Raw genomic sequence first — 19,317 nt, 5'->3', positions numbered from 1 at the left:
ATGCTGGTTTCTGTGAGTCCCATTCCTGACTTCCTAATTTTCCTTTCTTTATGGTATAGGGAGCGTTGATAATGGCTCAGGGCTGTGAGTTCTAGTCAGTGGTGGACATTATAAACTGCTAAGTGCTGCAGGGTTGAACAAAAGGAGAAATGGTGGATCTACTGTAGGAGCTGAAGTACTGTGTTTCCAATATTTAGCTTGGAGCTCATCCATTAACTATAATACACTACTGTCTGTACAGGCATTTTATTGACTGAAATAATGGCTGATTTCTTATGCTGTTTATATATTTCTGTGTATGTATGAACCTGTGCTTGAGAGATGAAATCTGCAGTAAGAAAGTCGAGAGAAATCTGAAACCTGCTTTGTGGTCTTAACAGTTCAATGGTATCTCCAGTGGAGGAAAAGCAGGAGTTTTCTGGACAATGGTGTTCCTTAGCAAAAGCAGCAGCAGAGAAAAAGGTTTAAGGGTATTATACTTTGAATTATATTTGAATATATTTGAATTATGTCAATTTTTTTAGAACTGACATGCAAATTGTTGACAGATAATAGCTGCTGACTGTGAAGGGTTGAGGTTCTGACTTAAATCAGAATCCAAATTGTGAGATTAGTCTATCGAAAAGTTATTGACTTAGAAGGCAGACATTCCCATTTGACTAGTTATTTGGACTGCAAGCACTTCTGAAATTCAGTTTCAGTCATTTCATAGAAGATACCTGAAACAGATCCCATGAATGCATTGTGGAAGGTTCCTGCTTCAGGATGCACGAGAGTAGATATTGCAACTTGAGTGTCTTATGAGGCCTGTCCTACCTTCTGCTCACTGAGCAGGTCCTCCTGGTTCCCCTCATGCTCTGGTCATGACCCACCACTCATATGCCAGTTTACTCAAAGGGAGCAGAGGCAAGGGGAGATGTGGAGCCCCAGATGTGTTTGCTCTGCACCAGTGGCGGGTTCCTTCATCTCAGAACATGCTCAAGCCACAGGCCATTTTGCATAGTCTCAGGAGCTGAGAGATCTGTTCTGACAAGATGTTTGTTTATTACAGTGTGAAATGAAGATACATTTGGATAGTTGCTTTTTAAATGTAATTTATGTCAATTACAGAGTAAATGACTGCTCTGTTAGCAACCATAACTCTTTCAAAGAGCAAAAACTTTCCTTTAGGAAGAAATAAATACCTGGCTCAATTTCCCATAGTAAACCTTGCAGGGATATAAAGACTTCTTTCTTCAAGTATGAAATAATTGCTTTTGAATGTCATGATCAAGTTGTATGATTTATAACCCCATTGTCATTCATTTTGAATCCATAATTCATACGTCATTATTAATTTGTGAGATATATGGGAGTTACTTGAAGGTCAGTAGCTGACTCCAAGTCTCAAACACACTTAGACTTTTTTGTTTCCTTTGATCGTATGTTTCTGTTCATCATGATTTTGCAAAGTAATACTGAACACTGTTTAAAGCCATTGCTTTGAAAAAATGATACTACTTTATATAAACTATAGTTGAAAGCTCAGAGAAAGGGTAGTTGTAATTGTCTGCTGGCAGTGTTTGAATTAGATGTAGAGGAAGTGGCTAGCTGATAGTTTGACATGTATTTGCATTGACAGCAGCATTTTTAATCAAACAGTTGCATATCTGATATACACACTGACTGGGCTAAAACACTGTATTTAATGCAGACTAATAAATGTGTATTTATTCCATGCTACGTTCCAGTACAGCATTTAAGTAAATACTGCCCAATGTTCATTTAATCCTTTTCTAAAGAGTATCAGGGTATTATGCTATGTAAAATGGGAAAGAAAATAGGTGTCATGGCTGTCTTTTGATGGTAGGATATTGTATTGGCTGCCTTCTTCCTCACCCTGATGCTCTGGTGACCCCTTGGACTTCTGTACTGAAGTTGCAACACGACTCAGAAACAGCTTGGAAACTATTAAGTGCCATGATCTCTCCTTTGCAATATTCCTCTGCATTCACAGCAGGTAGTCTCACAAGTAGGAAAACAGCTTTGGGAAATGAGAGTGATTTTTTTTTCTGATGTCACAATTCCCACTGGTAAAAAAATGGGGATTAAAAAAAAAGTGGGCAGGAAAAAAGAGAGTAAAAGTCTACTGTAATGCTTACTGGTTATTTTATTGCTGTATAAAATAACAAGAGCTCCACAGTTCCTTATGAGAGAAGTATTAGACAGATATGATGAACTGAACAGCTGAGGAGTAAGGTAGAGACAGGTGTGGAAGACAACATTAAAGCAGCTATTCCACCAAGGAACAGAACATAGTTATACCTGAGAGAAATAAGCAGCAGCAAAAACCCCAAGCAAATCATTGTTCAAACCCATCTCTCTCAGATGTTTTCTTCCTAAAAACTGGGAAGGAGGAGAATGAGTGATCTGAAAGTGATTTGAGTAGATAGGAATAAGGAAGAAATTCTCCTGCTATAGCACTGTAATTTAATGGTGCACTTTTTATAGGGAAAGAAAGTACTGGGAGGAGAGAAGGGATAAAGGGGGAAGAGAGAGAAAATGGTCAAGAAACAAGAATTATAGCATTTGTAGAAGTTGTTCCTTTGAAAACCTGCTAAGTCGGACACCAGAGAGTTTGGAGTAATTCATTTTTTTTAAACAGGGCACTTTTAATCATAGTGTGTAAGTGTATAAATGGATAAGTAAGAGGCTGTTTAATATAGCGTTATAAGGTTCCCTGGCTATAGTTAGATAGAGTCAAATTAAATAAAGAAAACTGTTTTTTTCAAGTATACATGTAGTTAATAATCAGATCAGTTCATTTAAGAGGGTGGTAAATTTTCTGTAATTTTAAGATTAAATCTTAATTGGTTATCCCTCTAAAATAATGTGCTTTATGACACCTATGAAAAGGGCTTTTTGAGAATATGGTAAATCTCGACGGGTTAAAGAAAAGTTTGCAAAGTATTCTGCAGACAAAGTGCTTGAATTCAACTACTTATAATGATGTACACCCTTTTGCTTTGCCCAATCCCTTCCATCTTAAGAGTTCTGTTTCATTGTAAAAATTTTAAGAATAATTTGAAGAGCATACAATAATGATAGTGTGTCCTGGAGCCATGTACTCTAGTGGTTCTGTATTTCTTTTTTTTCCTCTTTCCTTCCAAGAACACCAGAAATACTATAGATTTTTAAAAATAAGACAGAGCTGTTAAATGAAGGAAAGAAATTTTGTCATATTTCACAGTAGAATTATTCAGGATTTATGCTGAAAAAGACATAATGCTTAAAAAACACTAGTTTCATGTGTTCCCACAAATGAAAAATCCTAAACTGTCTGATTGTATAGACCGTAATGATACCTCCGGTAAGATACTGATTTTATAGCTGCTGCATAACTTGTGAAATGCACAATATTTAATCTAAGTAGAACAATAATTTCATTTATACTTCTGCTGGGTGCTTATGATGCCTGTTCAGGATCACAGTTATTTTCAGATCCCAAGCATTAGTGAAATATGAAGCACGAGCAATGAAAAAAAGTCAACAAAACCACACGCTTCTTGTAAAATCTTCCTCTGACAAACCATGTTGCAGCTTACATAACACTTGAAGAACCTGGACTTGCAAGTACAGAGATTATCTCTTGGAATGTCCTCTCAAGATTTCAGCCATGCTCTTGATACCATTTGTTCCTTTATTTGAAGTCCAGATTTTTATCAAGTAAAAAGTCACTGGAGGTCATGATTCTTAGTTCATATCCATTGGAACCAAACCATAACTGTCTAAAGATCTTTCTGTATGTAGTAGGTAAGAGTCTCCTCCCCTAGATAAGCCATATATGGGAAAGACATACCAGAGCCATTGACAAAAATAAAATGACAATTTACAACACTGTTAATGGAGAGATAGTGACACTTGGTTCCTAACCATCTCCTGCGGGAATGTTCCACAAGTGTTCTCTACAGCTTTATACATTTTGGATATTCGTTGTTAAGAGAAAAGACTTCTCCTACTTTCCATCCTTCCCTAATCAATTTGTGTAAATGTCCTGGTGGAGAACTACTGTATTTGAATTTGAACTTTAGAGATTACAGTATTCTAAATAAATGTATATTTTTTTCTATGTAAGAAAAGGAAAGGGGAAAAAAGAAGAGGAAAAAGCAAAAGAAGTTACTGATATTACACCTGAAGACCAGGAAGAAATAAATCTAGAAAATTCACTTTGGCTACCTCCATCTGACATCATTTTAATGGATTACATTAATGATGCTTCCAAAACAATTCTACCACTAACTACTACCCGGGAACAGGTTGTGGCCCTTGCACAGTGAGTACCAAATTATATTCCAAAAGTTGAATTAGTAAAATAACTGTTTTCTTATCCAAGAGCAACTTTTCCAAATTCATTTTTTTTCCCCTTCTTAACTGGAATACAAATCAGCTTTGTTCCACCATGTTGACATGATTTTAGATTTTAAGCTTCTTGTTCTAATTCTGGTGCTTTAGCTTAATATTTTTGAAATAAAGTATCACTTGCAACAAAAGGATGTAATTTTTTCATTTTGAAAATATTCATACGGGCAATTTTAGGGTTTTTTTTCACATTTATATGAAACTGTACTGATCCTTTCCAATGAACACATCAGCTTCCTATAGCATCTATATCATCAAGGAGCTCCAGAGACCCAGGTGCTGCAAAGCCTAAAACCACAAGCTAGAACCCCAACCTAACAGTCAAGACAGTTGCAGCTTACATGTATCATATCTGTTCTTTCTCTTACCATGTTTCTTATCTACTTGGTTTGGAAGCCCCTCGGGACAGCAACTCTCTTGTATTTTGTTTTCCTGTAGAGCCAAAAACATGAGACAAGTTTTCTAATGCAGTTTTTAGATCCTGTTGTAATTAATATCCTGATGGTTTAATAGTGCCAGAATATTGCATTGGTGCATGTACAGACTGTTGTTATCAATGTGTGATTCATTAGTTACACTGACTATTCAGCCTGGGCACCAATCACTGTCACCTCCAAGCAGTGTGACTGCTTTCATCTTCTCCTTAGTTTAACCTTTATTATCTTAGCAGTTTCCTGGCTGCCTCCTGAATCTGGAGAGTTTGGTGTCAGATCCCACTGAGTCTCACAAAATTTGTTACTTCCACTAACTCTCATTTTTAATGAAGTGGTCTAATGTGATATGAGGAATGACTTTTCTGTTGATTGCAGAGTTTGAAAGGACAGATATTCATCCTTAACTATCCAGCTGTGTATAAATCATGCTGCCTTCCTCAAGGTGGAATCCATAAAATGCTCTTTAAAGTTCAGCCTTCTAACCAGTGAAATACTTGCAGACACACAGTCCAGTGAAACAATCATGGGAAATTTAAGCAGAACGGTTTTTTTCTGGGGATTTTTCTGTGCGTGTTCCATTTTAAGTGGCTGCCTGAATAGCGTGTGTTCAACAGGGAGGGGAGGAAAAGGCAGCTGCTGCATCCCTCAGCAGCCTGGCAGCCTGGGCAGAGTTCCTGCTCTGCTCACCAGAGAGCGGGTCGGGCTGGATGAGGGAACACCAGCAGTGCTGGATGTGTCCTTTGGAACAAACACAGCGCACCTTTGTGCACACACGGCGGTGCTGAGCACGTCAGCTCAGGCAGCTTTGCTGTGTTCAGTGAGGGCTGGCCGTGGGCACACGCAGCACGAGGGACTGCCTGGAGCCCACACTATTCCAGCTTCAGCCAGTAATTCCCAGCTTCAAGATACCACATCCAGCCTGCCTGGTGATAGCTTCCCATGCCTGTGCTGTTGGAACCAGTGCTTCCTCAGCCCTCAGTTTGAGAAATGAGGCCTCGGAGGTTGCCTTGCTTGTGCTGTGCAGACAGAACCTGTTCACAGTTTCTGTAGAGGAGGAGATGCAGATTTTAGCTCCCTGTCTGAAGCAATGGCTTGTGATTTCCATGTCACCTCTGTGACATCTTGTCCAGGGTAAGAGCCCCTCAATAACCCTTGTGCCTGTGGCTGGAGACACTGCAGGGAACAAAGGTCTTTCCATACAGGGACCATGCAGGTGAAGGTGTGTGTATGAGGAGGTAGGGACTGATGAATCAGGGCTTAGTCTTGTGTGTGTGCACTCACCCAAAAGACATCCTTTTGGCAGAGTTGGCACAAATTGTGAGTTCTGATCTGTTTCTGTGACTGAGCCATTTGTTTTAATGGATACACATTCACCCCTCATCACCAAAATACAGGCTTCAGTGTAAGAAAGCACATGTAGAAGTACCTTCAATGAATACAGTTGCTTTTCTGTGTTGGCATCATTACCTATGGCTTTATTTTTGTCATATATATTCTCATGGGTTTATTACTATTTCAAACAAATGTAATATGTAGCTCACCTAATCTGTTATCTGCGAAGATGAACACCAGCTTCTGTAATTACTTCCTCAGTAATTGATGATTTTCTCTGAAGACTTTATGCCTATACTAGACCTCTCCAGAATCTCTGCTGGCAGTTTTTGCCCCTTGGTTTAGGTCTGTGACAAATTTGAATGACCTGAGTTATAGTTATCTATATTTATAGTAAGCATATTTAAAATACCAATTACTGAATTAGAAAAATTAAGCAAACATAGAAAAAGTATTAGTCTCATATTGCATTCACTTATTGGTTGTATACATTTCATTTTGCTACATTTTTGTGATAAATACAAGAGGAACTGTAGATGTAATTGATCCTGGTATGCATTTGGAACAGGTTTGTTGCAGACAGGATGGGTGGCTCTATTGAAAGAGACAAACTACATGACTTCAGCTGGGAACTTCACATAAGTGAAATAGAATTTGAACTGAAATGCAACATTGTGCCTATCGGGAAAATCAAAAAAGGGACGTTCTATCACAGGGCTTTACTTTTCAAGGTACATTAACATTTATTTTGCAACATAACATATTGATTTTAAATGGATATTCAAAACTATACTTGCATCAGTATAATACCATATTTTTATTCATGTAAAATCTTTTGTATACGCTTTAGTAATTTTTCACCAGCAAAGTTGATTTCCCAGTGAATGAAAGCCAACATTGCCTCTTTCTGTAAGCATTCTTGTTGTCATTAAATTGTCTTAAGTGATACCAGCAGAATACTTGATAAATGGCAAAAAGCCAAAATATTTGATTTAGAGTCAAAACATTTTACGTTTTTTGTAAACTGTAGAATATTGAATTATGCAGCTTCTTCCTTTTTCCATGCTGCAAATGTAAACTTGTTGGGACAATTTTTGTTTGGTATCTATCCAGTGTTCTATGATAGTATATAACAGCTTTTATGTTCTAGTTTCTTAGAAGTTCACAAGCATTAACTTCTGGGAAGTTTCATTTCTTCTTTCTTCATATGAAGACGTACTGGTGCAGTCTGGTTATCTGTCCCATACTTTTTCCTTAGCTGGATTTTTCTCTTTCTTGGATGGAAAGGAAAAGAGAAGCAAGGGCCTGGCACATTGAGCTGGAAGGACCTAGGAAAGAGCACACAGGAGAAAGAGCACAACCCTAAATTTATGGTATCCATGGGGAGAGAAAGTTCCCAACTTATTTTATGAATGATCTGAGGCTGTGAATTAATTATCCTCCACTGTCCTAAGAAACCGTTGTAGGGAACAGCTCATCTCTTAAAGCCAGAGCACTCTAAGCAATGGATATCCTTGTCCATTTGTAACAAGTTAAAAATCTTCCAGGACTTCATTCCTTCACAGCAGACGCATGGTGAGAAAGCAGTTTTGTAGCTGGAAACCATTACAGGTCTGTCTGTGATAGTGCAGCACAGAGGAAAGGCAGGTGTTTCATCTAGCAGGCACTTGCCTTGCATTTCATTGCTTCCCACATTTCCAGGGCTGAAAAGCAAGGAGTGTGCTTTGGAGCGAAGCAAGAGTCCTAAACTTACACTGATGAAAATGTTACATTTTTACACTTAATATTTCATATGAGCTGTATGTGTGCACTGGGCCTACACCTCACTGCTTGAATACACTTCAAAATACTATTCAGAATTAAGTCTTCCAACTAGAAAAAAAACATTGTTGGATATTGTGGGTGTTGCACTTCATTTGAGGTCTAATAAACAAATGTATCAGTATCTGAAAAGAGTTAAAATTAATATTTTTCATGATGTGCATTGAATATGCTCAAAATAATATTTAAAAGCCTACACTTTCTAAGCAGAATGAAGAATAAAGGTTTGCACGCTTGAGAGGTTTATAAAGTCTGTTTCAAGAAACACTTCACTTTTAAGGTATTTGTTTGCTTTATAAGCATCTCTGGGCCTTGCTGTACATCACAGAAGCTACATGGATGAACTGTGATTAACTACTACTTCTTTCATTTTTAGGTGATAGCGGACAGAATTGGCATTGGCTGTAGTTTAGTTCGTGGCAAGTATAACAGAGCTTGGAATGAAGTTAAATTGGTTGATGACTTTCCCAAGGGAACAGCTGGGCTTCTGCTTCCTCCTCAAGAATATATTGTAGATCTAATGTTTGAGCCAGGCTTTTTGATCAAACAGGGAAGTGCAAAGGCGGATCAATACAAACGTATTTAATCATCTTGACAAATTTCACCAAATAAATATTTTAAAGATGTTTGCAGTGCTGTATTTTTGAAACACAGGGTTTCATATCTAACTATCAAAAATAAGCATATCTGGTATGTTGTCTTAAACATTTAATTAAATGAATTTTTGGTATCCAGCTTCAATGCTTAGAAATTTTGTTAAATTTTTTTGTATTATTTTAAGACTAAACTGTAAAACTATAGATTAAAAATTGGTAATCAATATTTGTTATGTGCTAACATTAAAATGCTTATTAAATAGGTTTAGATTATTTCCAATACAGTATTTTTTTTCTTATTGTCCTTCTACTCCCATGCACATTTATAGAAACTACTTGTCCATGAAGCAAGCAAATATGACATCTGGTGAAATAACAAGTCACCTAAAAACAACTGAACAATTTTTGTGTGAAATAACCCAAGAAATGAGAATTAGAATGAAGATAATGGTACACTTTCAGCCTCTGTAGAAAACATCCCATATATATTTCTTAGAACTTGGCAGAGTTAATATTTACAGATAATAAGGTACTCTAGTTGAAAGTAAATACTGTTTGTCCTGGCACAGGGAAGAGAAATGATTGATAAATTAATTTGTGTGATCTCTGTTTAAATTCTTTATTTTTCACTTGAAGATAAAATGGACTCCGAGAAGGCAGCAGTTTTAGACAGGGAATTTGTATTTCTTGCAGCCTTGGGTAATGTGGTGTTGCTGAAGTGTGGTGATGCATCTAAGAGAGGTAAAATACTGGCTACAGCCAGTAACTCCAGTAAACACTTCCTGGTGAAACTGTCAGGAATGTACTGGAGTATTTCAGGGAGCACCACTATGAATTGAGTTTACCATAGAAAACTGAGAAAATGCCCTGTACAGCAGTTGGGCCAGTGCAGTCAATGTTGTACAGAACTGAATTTCAGAAGAATTTCAGAATGCGAACAACAAGGCATTTACTTCCTGCCCACCAAAAATGTGATTTAAAAATTTGTTGTCTGTGTTCATTTAGTTTTTTACTGTTTGCATAAGCAGAACCACTTGCATTGACCACTTTAGGTTGAGGAGGTTTGTATCTGTTGTATTCATTACTGCTTATGAGCATGATCCCACCACTCCCCCTCCTTCCTCCTCTGACATGCAGCATGATTTCCTGGTAGCCCCTGGGGAACATTTTATCTTTCTGTTGTAAATTCACTTATATGGCTGCATGCTCATTTTTTTACCTTATGTTCAGCAGCACTCTAGACATCAGAAGGAAAAAGAACTCTGGAAACAAAATGCATGCTATGCTGGTAGAACTGAGAGGAAGGTGAGGATGTGTTTCTTATCATTGCGATGTAGCAGGTAGGGGGATGGAAGGTCATATGCTCTCCCTGACAGGTATGACTCGGTATGGACATCTACAACTTTGAAAGTGCAGTAAATTGAAGTAAAATAAGAATTAATTTCCTGCTAGCTATCATTTTGTATAGTTTTCTTACACTGGAATTTCATTATTTTGTATTGGAACCATAATGTTAAAGTGTGACTTACTGTGTTTGAAGAGGTCTTGAAAAGAAAGCAATTTCTGTTGTTTCTAATAAAAGTCAATGGGGGGGGGGGGAAAGACAAAATGCAGTTTTTAAAAATAAAAATTGGGAAAATTCTAGACATATAAGCTCACTTTACATAAAATAATTATCTAAACAAATAAAACCAAATACTGTACCCTGCATTGTATAATGAAGAATTTGAAGATCCAAAAATGCTGGATGAGGGTTGTTTCATGTCAACTCAAAATTTTTAGTTTTGTATTATCTGTCACTTCAAAATTGTAACACATTTGAGTGTCAGAAATAAGATCTAGGCAGAATATAAACACTACAATCTCAAATTGTTACTCTGAAAACTGCACTTCAGTTGTTAAGTAAGTCAAGAGATGCCACACTTTTTTATTTGATGTTAACCAAGGATCTGTAGCTGTGCCCATGGCTCCAGTGAAGAATTCCCCCAGGCTTGAGAAGCACATCCCAGCTCACACTCATTCCAGAACTGAAAACAAAATGTTTAAACATTTCTACAAGGCTCATCTGGGTGCACATTCCCAGGACATGTCTAATACACCATTTGGCTTGGGCCATGCCTGAGAGAATTGATCACCTTCCTCCTTTTAAGGAGCAGATGGAGAAGGGCCTCCTATTTCCTTTTACAGGTTATGCAAGATCTCTTTTCCTATTTTAGAAAAAGGGACAAAAAAGGCTCTTTAGCAAAAGGCTCTACTAGAAAGTTCAGTGCCATTAGGTTTTCTGTGGAGATCTAGCTGTGACCAAAATTCTTCCAGTCTATGTAAACCTTTAGAGCTGTCCACTGCTTTTCCTCGCTCCCTCATCCACGCTGCGTTAAACTCCCAAAAGTAACAAACCCCTCCATGGGCTCCATAGTGTGTAACATGTTTCCTTTCTGTGGTGCCAGTGTTGTGCAAGTTTGCTTTAAAACGTGGTGCCAAGTTCTTGTGAAGCAGAAACTGCTCCAAAATCCCTTCACCCTTCTGCTGCAAGAAAGGCTGAGCTAACTACCCAACCAGAGACCTCAGCGCACGCTGGCTGGTACCACAGCTTGTAGTCTCACTGTTCCCCATTTCTTTTTTATTGTTTTCTCTTGCCGTTTCCAGGAGATATTCCTAGATTGTCTTACTGTTTCTGATACTCGTCTCTTGTATTTTCTAATCTACATCCTGTCGTGGTTTAACACCAGCCATTAGCTCAGCCCCACACAGCTGCTTGTGCTCTCCCCCTCTGGTAAGATGGGGGAGAGAATCAGAAAAGTGAAAGAACTCAGTTTAATAGCTAAAGCAAAAGCTGTACATGCAAGCAAAGCAACATAAGGAATTCGTTCACCATTTCCCATGGGCAGGCAGGTTTTCAGCCATCCTCAGGAGAGCAGGGCTCCAGCATGCATAACAGTGACTTGGGAAGACAAACAGAATCCCAGAATCAGGGAGGTTGGAGAAGCCCTCTGAGATCATCAAGTCCACCCTTTGACCAGACACCACCATGTCAATTAGACCATTCTAAGTGCTGTGTCCTGTCTTCTCTCAAACACCTTCAGAGATGGTGACTCCACCACTGCTCCACCACCACCATAAACACCATCACTCCAAATATCCTCCCCCTTCCTTCTTTTCCCCCCAGTTTATATATGGAGCACAATGTCATATGCTGTGGAATATCCCTCTGATCACTTGGGGTCATCTGTCCTGGCTGTGTCTCCTCCCAGATTCTGGTGCACCCTCAGCTCGCTCACTGATGGGGTGAGAAGAAGAAAAGGCCTCGGCTCTGTGTAAGCTCTACTCAGCAATAACAAAAACATCCCTGTGTTATCAATGCTGTTTCCAGCACAAGTCCAAAACACAGCCCCATACCAGCTACTGTGAAGTAAATTAACTCTATCCCATTCAAAATCAGCACACATTCTTCTATAGATCAGCAGTGCTTCCTAGCTATAAGGATTTGAAGGGAAAACCCCACGCCATAGCATGCTTTTAATTCCATTTTAATACGAATTTCACTGAAAAAGGTGCTTTTAGTGACAGAGTTTGAAAGAAGATTCCTTAAAGGACAGGTGTCAAAAAGATGTTAAAGAGTCAAAAGGTTTTTCAAAATGGCAAGTCATTAGTTTTAATTGGCAGTAGGGAACAAATTATGAAAGACTGGAGGTCTGCTTAGTGTCCCAAGATGTAACAGATGTTGGTAATGATATCTAATTTCCAAAGTTGGAAAATTCTCTGACAAACAGGCACTCTTAAGACACAGTTTATCCATGGTAGATCATGCAGAAGAATCATGTGCTGTGAGTGCCAGTTTCTTTTCATTACACTCTTTTTGCTGCAGACTTCTAATGTAATTAATGGGAGCTGCAGTACCAAAGAGAGAACTAGGTAACTGAAGGCTGGCCCTTAGGTATAAAAATATGCAAAAAAGTCAGGGACTATAAGCCCAAACATTGGGCTATTCAGGAATTCCCAATGACAAGACAGCTAAGTATCAGGAACTGACAGGAACTGGGGCTTTGCAGCACTGGGCCAAATTTAATGTTGGATCTAAGTATCTCATGGCAGGTTCCACAAGCCAAGTGCCGTGTGGCATGTGGTACGGTTCTAAAACACAAATAACATGAAATACAGGCCAAGTTCAGGATGCAGTGTTACACATGCCAAGGATCACACTGCTCCAACAGTCAGGGCACCTTCTTCAGAGCAAAACCTCTGGTCAGAAATCTGCAGTTATTTACACAGGGATTAGTCTGTAGCTTTTGTTACCATGGGACAGAGGAGGGATGAGAGTCACAGATTCATAGAATGGTTTGAGTTGGGAAGGAACTTAAAGATCATCTCATTCCAACCCACCTGGTGTGGGCAGGAACACTTCCTACCAGACCAAGTTGTTCCGAGCCCCATTCAACCTGACCTTGAACAGTTCCAAGGATGGGGCATCCCCAGCTTCTATGGGCAACCTGTTCCATTGCCTCACCATGGGGCTGCTGCTGATTTAGTGCATTGTTGCCACTTGTTGTGTATTTACTTACCACAGAAATTCAGCAGTAAGCAGCAGTACAGGTTTCAGTCAGGTCTGTGCTCAGTTTTGATACTGAAACACTGCTGAACATTAGGTGGGGTGGGAAGGTATCTTTGCTTGCCACTCAAAAATTAAAGCAACACACTAATAAATGTGCTAGCACATGACCTACCATAATTGTCCATGCTACATGAATGGCAGTATGGTGTGGAACCATACTTTAAGTGAAACCTAAAGCCTGCTCTGATTCTTTCTACCCTCTTCCTGTGGAGCAAATATGGACCAAAACATTTATCACAGCTGCATTGACTCAGTACTCTCTGTCTTTTAAAAGGCTCCTCACCTGAAGTTCCCACAGAAGTAGTTGTCCCTGCAGACCTGGCCAGTCTTTATATCACATGAATCTGGAGGAGAAGTTTTTGCTCAGCTCAGAGTTGTTCAGATAGGTACTGGAAATGAAACCCAACTCCTGTTTCTCCGGGAACAGGATATGCTGGGCCACATTGCCACCAGGAACTCCATTTTCATGAAATGGAAAACGAGCTCATGCCTTGAGAACAGAATGCTAGCTTTTCCAACAGACAATTGGTGACCAATTTTTTTAACTGAATCTTTAAGTACTGCTGAAAGAATGAGTTTAAGGCACACAAGTAGTGCAGAACTGTGTACCTGCACATCCCTTAAGCAGTTTTTTGAACTAGAGTCTCTTGCACTGCTTCTACCTTAATACATTTCTTATTTTTCAAATCACACATCCATTTGATAAAATCACAATCTGCTTTTATATAGCTGGGAAAATAAAACCGAAACAAAACAGCCTCCAAAAACACAGATACCAAATTAATTTCGAGATATTTCCCACCCTCCACTATCCACGTACTTTATCAACAGTCCTGTTCATTACTCCATAATTCCTTCCCTAGTGAAATCAAGAGGCAAGTTCAGCTTTCCTGTCTGGCCACAGGGCAGGTGTCTCTCACAGGGAGCTGGCAGTGTGTTCAAGCGCCCCATCAAACTCCCGCTGGGTCACAGCCTTTAGGGGTGCTGAAAGCTCTGCTGAAGCTGCTGCAGACAACACTTCACACTGGTAAGAGGTGCTGGTTCAGGAGGATGTACCACATAAAAAAATTTAGGACCAAGATATTACTTCTTGACCTCTTAACTTGTTCAAATACATCCGTTTGCAGTAGAACATTTCCAAAGGACAGATGCTGCCAGGAGGTCTTATTCTCACAACACAGGTCAATCAGAACTTGAATTCCCAGCTAAACCAATTCTGCTGCTGGTGGGACAGTGGCAGTACAAAAGATCTGAAGGTCACTCGACAGCAGGGAACGCACACACAGCCTCCTGCTTTCTGCTTATCTTCTAACCAAGAGCACTACAGTGAAGGTGAGTCACCAGCACAAAACCAGTGGGTGACTCTTCCAGAAGTGCCTGCATCTAAGTGAAGGTGAGATGGAGGAAATGCAGACTTTGGGCAGACTTTAAAGAACATGAATTTGTCCTTTCCCTGAATAAAAAATTCATTAAAAATAAACCTTGGGGGCTCACCTATGAGAGAAAGAAAGAAGATTCATAACTTCACTTACGTGAATCCCAGATTTAAAAATACATTTAAGATGAATGACTGGGAATAAAACTTGTTCTGGTGAGGCCTTTTCCTCAGGAATTCCTGTTTGCTGGGAAAGAGGCAAACTCTGTTATCAGGGAAGTCAGCCTATTGAAGAGAGCCACTTCCCCAATCAGAGTGTGAAGCATGACACTTAAAATTATTAAATTTTAATCACTGATATCATTAATCATATATATAATCATTAAATCTTTTATATTTTACTTTTTTATGGTGCAATCATGAATTAGCTTTTTCCGCATTTGTAACGACAGGATAGAACAGATGGTCAGGGCTTAGTTCAGAGTGTGATAAATCCATTAAGATAGCCGACAGAAAGCTGCTGCTATGACAGATGCTGCCAAATAACTGTTCATTCAATGGTCTGTTCAGGCTTTGGGTACTGGGTGGAAGAACCATCCCACTTCTTCACTGCCTTGAGGTACAAGGGATAGGAAATCACACACAAGATTGTGGAATGTATTATTACTGTCTATGTGGCTCGAGAAATTTGGACAGTATGATACAGGGGATGCATAGGGCAATCCAGGGAAATAGCCTGGAGTTGTTGCTTCCCAATAGCTGCCCCTGCAGATACACATAGCCCATACAGGCCTGTGTGTCTACTTTTAGCTGAACCAATGGCCCAGTTGCAGAGTAGAGTTCTCTATCAAGGAGTGACTGCAAAATATCCATTTCACTTTGAATTCATGCCTTCACTTGTTCTGCAAGACACTTCTCAAAACATTTAGGATCCTAGAATAATTTATGCTGGACTGGACCTAGGGAGGGCATTTGGTCTAATCCATCTCAAAGCATTTGTCACAGTGGACCAAATCTGTAGGTCCCTTCCAACTGGAACTATTCTATCTTGTTCTGTTCAAATTCCACCCTTAGACTCCTGCAGAAGGCTCATGCTTAAGCTAGTCAACCTATTTTTTTCTAAAAACAAAGGCCAGAATAATCAGGTATCCTGTAGCTTATAATTAGCAAAAAGGTATATTAAACCATAAAGCAAGCAAAGCAAGAAGTTGTGTGTTCATTATTTCTGATGATGTCTTTGCCTGAATCACATCAGACCACTCTGTAAATGAATCTAAGCAGAATCCCTGGGTCAGCTTCAGGGAGGTCCAGAGCTCTGTTCAGTCTCTCTGTGCCTCTGGAAACCAGCAATACCCTTTTCTGAGGTGCTTTGACACTTTAAATTTTGCTGAAATCCCTCTCCCTCACTGGAATTCAGCACCAGAGCATTACCACATATCTTTGGATAGCATTTGCATATGAAAACAGTATCTCCACATACCAAGGGCTCAGAGTTTTCATCACACCTGAGTGGCTAGGAACTGGCTGGGGAGTTGTATCAAGTCTATTAGAGGAGAGGGAAGACTGCTGAGGAAGAATGTGGAGTTCCTGCGATATCTCCTGCAAGAGCATTAAGGATTCTGTGGGGGAAAATGGAGCCCACCACAGATACAATCTACCCCCGAAGGGCTCATGCCAGTCCCCTGTTCTTCATTCCCCAGAGTCCTGGGCACACAGTACCACTGCATAGGACAGATCCAAGATAAATTCTTGCATGTTGAGTTCCCACGTGTTTCAATGGGAACATCTCATGGGAGGGGACATACATTAGGTATGATAAAGTGAGCAGAAGAAAACTGATTGCATACAAATGCATACAAAATAAAACCACCACAGTTTCAGTGTTTTCTTCCATACGTAGTAATATCGAGGGGCTTTATTAACAAAAGCTGCATAAGCAGAGGTCTGAATTTGAGCAGGGTTCATCTGACTTCTTCACTTCACTGCTTCCCGGCTGACTGCTCAGTATCTGCCAGCGTAGGCATTATGTCATGCTCTGCTTGTCCCCAAAGCCATCAGTCAAGACAAAGCCTGGACTGGGAAGTGGTTAGAGTCCGAATAAATATTAGCAGGATAGTCTGGACCGTGCCTGCTTCCCTCCTACTCTCGCCTTCACCCGCCCACACACACGCTGCTGCTGCTGAGTAACACTACAGGAGGTGCTGAGAAGCTTCTCCCCCATCTACACACATCTAATAGGACATTGTGTGACCCCTCCCTGGATGCAGCTTGTGTACACACTGGAGTCAGGTGACATTTTTAACAATAAACCTGCTGAATTACAATTCAGGGAGAATTTACTTGAAAATTTACATAATGTAGCTAGGGGAGACTTTTAACTGCTTCCCCTTGTGCAGAAGGGAAAAAAGAAAAGGGAGGAAAATTAAGTAACAGCCTAATTGGCTTTTATAACAGTCTATAGGGAGAAATGCAGGCCGGATGTCTGCCTAGCTACACAGCTTGGTATGTGCTGTAACTATGGGAGGCAATATTACAGGCATGACAGGACAATGATTTGGTTTTTCAGGACCAAAGATCTGAAAAATTAAATACCTCCAGCCAGGGGGGGTTGTTTACCACTTGAGGAAGGCCTGTCATGCTAGTTGGATGAATGCAGGTCAGGCTTCAGCTGGAAGGAAAAAGGGAGGATCTGCTTTGCCAGTGCACCACCTCAAATATGGATCATGGCTGCTGGGATGAATGGGATCTGCCTCTTCCACCACCACCACCCTCATTTTAATCAAGGTGTGGTTTGCAATGAACTGGGTAACTGAGGGGATGATGAAGCTTGGGCTGATGTGCCTGATGGCTTCTGCTCCTTCTGTTCCCACTGCTCCCCTAGGTGCACGGCCCAGGTGCCTGCTTCCCTCCTTCACAGCCCAAGGAAAATGGCACAGCAACAGACCTGTGTTAGTTTTGTTCCCGCTGCCTCAAAAGTGCTGCATTTTGGGATGGTACCCTTAACAGCCACAAGGAAGATATTGACGGTTTGTTTTTTATTTGTCTTTAAAAAAATCACCAGTTAAATCAATGTCAATTACATGAAAACATGCAAGTTTCTCTCACCCTCCTTCATTTCCCAGATACTTCAGGGAGAACTCCATTGATTACCTGTCCTCCTCAGCAGCAAACACAACTTGAGATCAAGACCAGGAATGTGAGGGAAATGCCTCTTTTCCACAGTTGAACTGGAGACAGTGACACCATCGCCTGCCACCACTTTCCAGACCTAAGCCATTTGCCAGAACTGGGGGAGTGTCAGACTGGCTCTCTCCTCTCCAAAGGCCCTCTAAAATGTACCAGCTCCCTCCTAATGCATGGCTAAACAACCGATATAAGATGTCACAGGGGTGAGCAAGAAGTGGTTTGAAAAGACCTTTGATCGTTATTTCCCCAAATGGCCGAACATGGCAAAATGTTGTCCCTCTGCCACAGCACGGACACTGCCCCCTGCGAGCACCAAGAGCCTCGGCAAAGCCCTCTCCTCCCTGCCCAGCAGCACTCCTCTCCTAACATCCTGAGGGCTCACAGCCATCACATCTCCAGGATTTTTCTCAAGGTACTCTGGCTTCATTCCACAGTGTCTTATTACACAGGACAAACCCATAAATCCAGCGTATGCCCCCTCTCCCCTACTGCAGCAGGTAGTGAATGCAACCATCTACGAGCCTTGCTGATATCCATCTTTTGGTGCAATACTTCGTGGATCCAAGCAGAGGGAGTAATTAGAGCCATGGTACTGATCATATGCTGTGCTGGATGTCCTCAGCTGCCTTTGAACTCACTATCTTAGACATAAGAATGGTTCAATAAATGTGTATATACAGGACTGATCACACAACACTACTTTTTTAGCTTTGATTTCAGAATTAGGCTAGAAGAACGAGACTAGAAAGAAAGCAATTTTCTATTAAACACCATTACTAATTTTGTTATCCAATGCAATCAAAACAGTTCCTTCCACATCCTTCAGAAATTATGAACCAAATCAGAAATGGAACTACTGGGGGAAAAAAGCAGACAACAGCATTAAGGCTTAACCTGGAAAACTAACTTGTGTTTAGGTTTACCTTTTAAGGACAGGAGGCCAAACTAAAACACATGTCCTACTACAGGTATATTTATAGACCAAGTCAAAGCAGCTGTGCCTGCAAATCGCACCCGCTAACAAGTACCCCTCAGACAGCACAGCACCTTCGCCATCCCTCGATCAGCGAGAGCAGTGCCCGTAACATGCATCCAGGACAGCAAGAGCACTTGGGCATGCAAGCACCAGACTTGTTCTCCTTAAAAACAACCTACAGTGGCTGCAAGCAAACGCCTCAGCAGGATTTTGTTATATTTATAGCTGCAGCGATTGTTGATTTTTTAAGCTGGTCTCTTTGCCTCTCGGTAAGAAGTGGTCGAAACCTTTACCTGCAAATGCTGCATCGGCATTTAAGCGAGTTCTTTACTCATTGCTCTTGTAAGGTCTGACTGCTCAGGCTGAGCGCACGGATCAGACGCGCCCGGCGCGTTGCCCGGTCCCGCCCCCCGGACATGGCGGCGCGGCTGCCCCTGAGGGTGCTCGGAACCTGCGGCCTCCGCCTCGTCCTGCTCCGCTCCGGCGGCTGCGCCCGCGCTGCCCACAGGGGCACAGGTACCCCCGGGGCACTGATGCCCACAGGGGCACAGGTACCCCCCACAGGGACTCACAGGGGCACAGGGACCCCC

The 19,317-nt window shown here is 40.8% G+C and overlaps 2 protein-coding genes and 1 long non-coding RNA gene across 9 annotated transcripts in view; 2 read left to right on the top strand and 1 right to left on the bottom strand.

Moving 5' to 3' along the window:
- Positions 1–8,861, top strand: part of ARMC3 (armadillo repeat containing 3) — a 61,220-nt gene extending 52,359 nt beyond the window's left edge. For 6 of the 7 annotated variants that reach the window (XM_027658680.1, XM_027658677.1, XM_027658681.1 and 3 more), the window contains 3 exons: positions 4,115–4,312; positions 6,733–6,895; positions 8,362–8,861. In XM_027658680.1, the coding sequence (XP_027514481.1) occupies positions 4,115–4,312; positions 6,733–6,895; positions 8,362–8,571 (571 nt within the window). In that variant the 3' untranslated portion in view covers positions 8,572–8,861. The remainder of the gene's footprint in view (positions 1–4,114; positions 4,313–6,732; positions 6,896–8,361) is intronic. The other variant, XM_027658684.1, reaches the window with a different exon arrangement.
- Positions 7,434–17,838, bottom strand: LOC113954416. Its single transcript, XR_003530191.1, has 2 exons — positions 17,716–17,838; positions 7,434–7,492 (listed from the first exon to the last, which is right to left on the bottom strand). It is a non-coding gene; the product is annotated as an uncharacterized LOC113954416 (long non-coding RNA).
- Positions 17,839–18,690: 852 nt separating this feature from the next.
- MSRB2 (methionine sulfoxide reductase B2) overlaps positions 18,691–19,317 on the top strand; it is an 11,013-nt gene continuing 10,386 nt past the window's right edge. Inside the window, 2 exon segments of the mRNA XM_027658685.1 lie at positions 18,691–18,996; positions 19,075–19,243. Of these exon segments, the coding sequence (XP_027514486.1) occupies positions 18,706–18,996; positions 19,075–19,243 (460 nt within the window). The 5' untranslated portion in view covers positions 18,691–18,705.

The sequence above is a fragment of the Corapipo altera genome, unplaced genomic scaffold, assembly GCF_003945725.1.
Source record: "Corapipo altera isolate COAL_440 unplaced genomic scaffold, ASM394572v1 63, whole genome shotgun sequence".
NCBI classification, from domain to species: Eukaryota; Metazoa; Chordata; class Aves; order Passeriformes; family Pipridae; genus Corapipo; species Corapipo altera.
The sequence above is the reverse complement of the archived record's forward strand: the minus strand, read 5'-3'. Positions and strand labels throughout refer to the sequence as shown.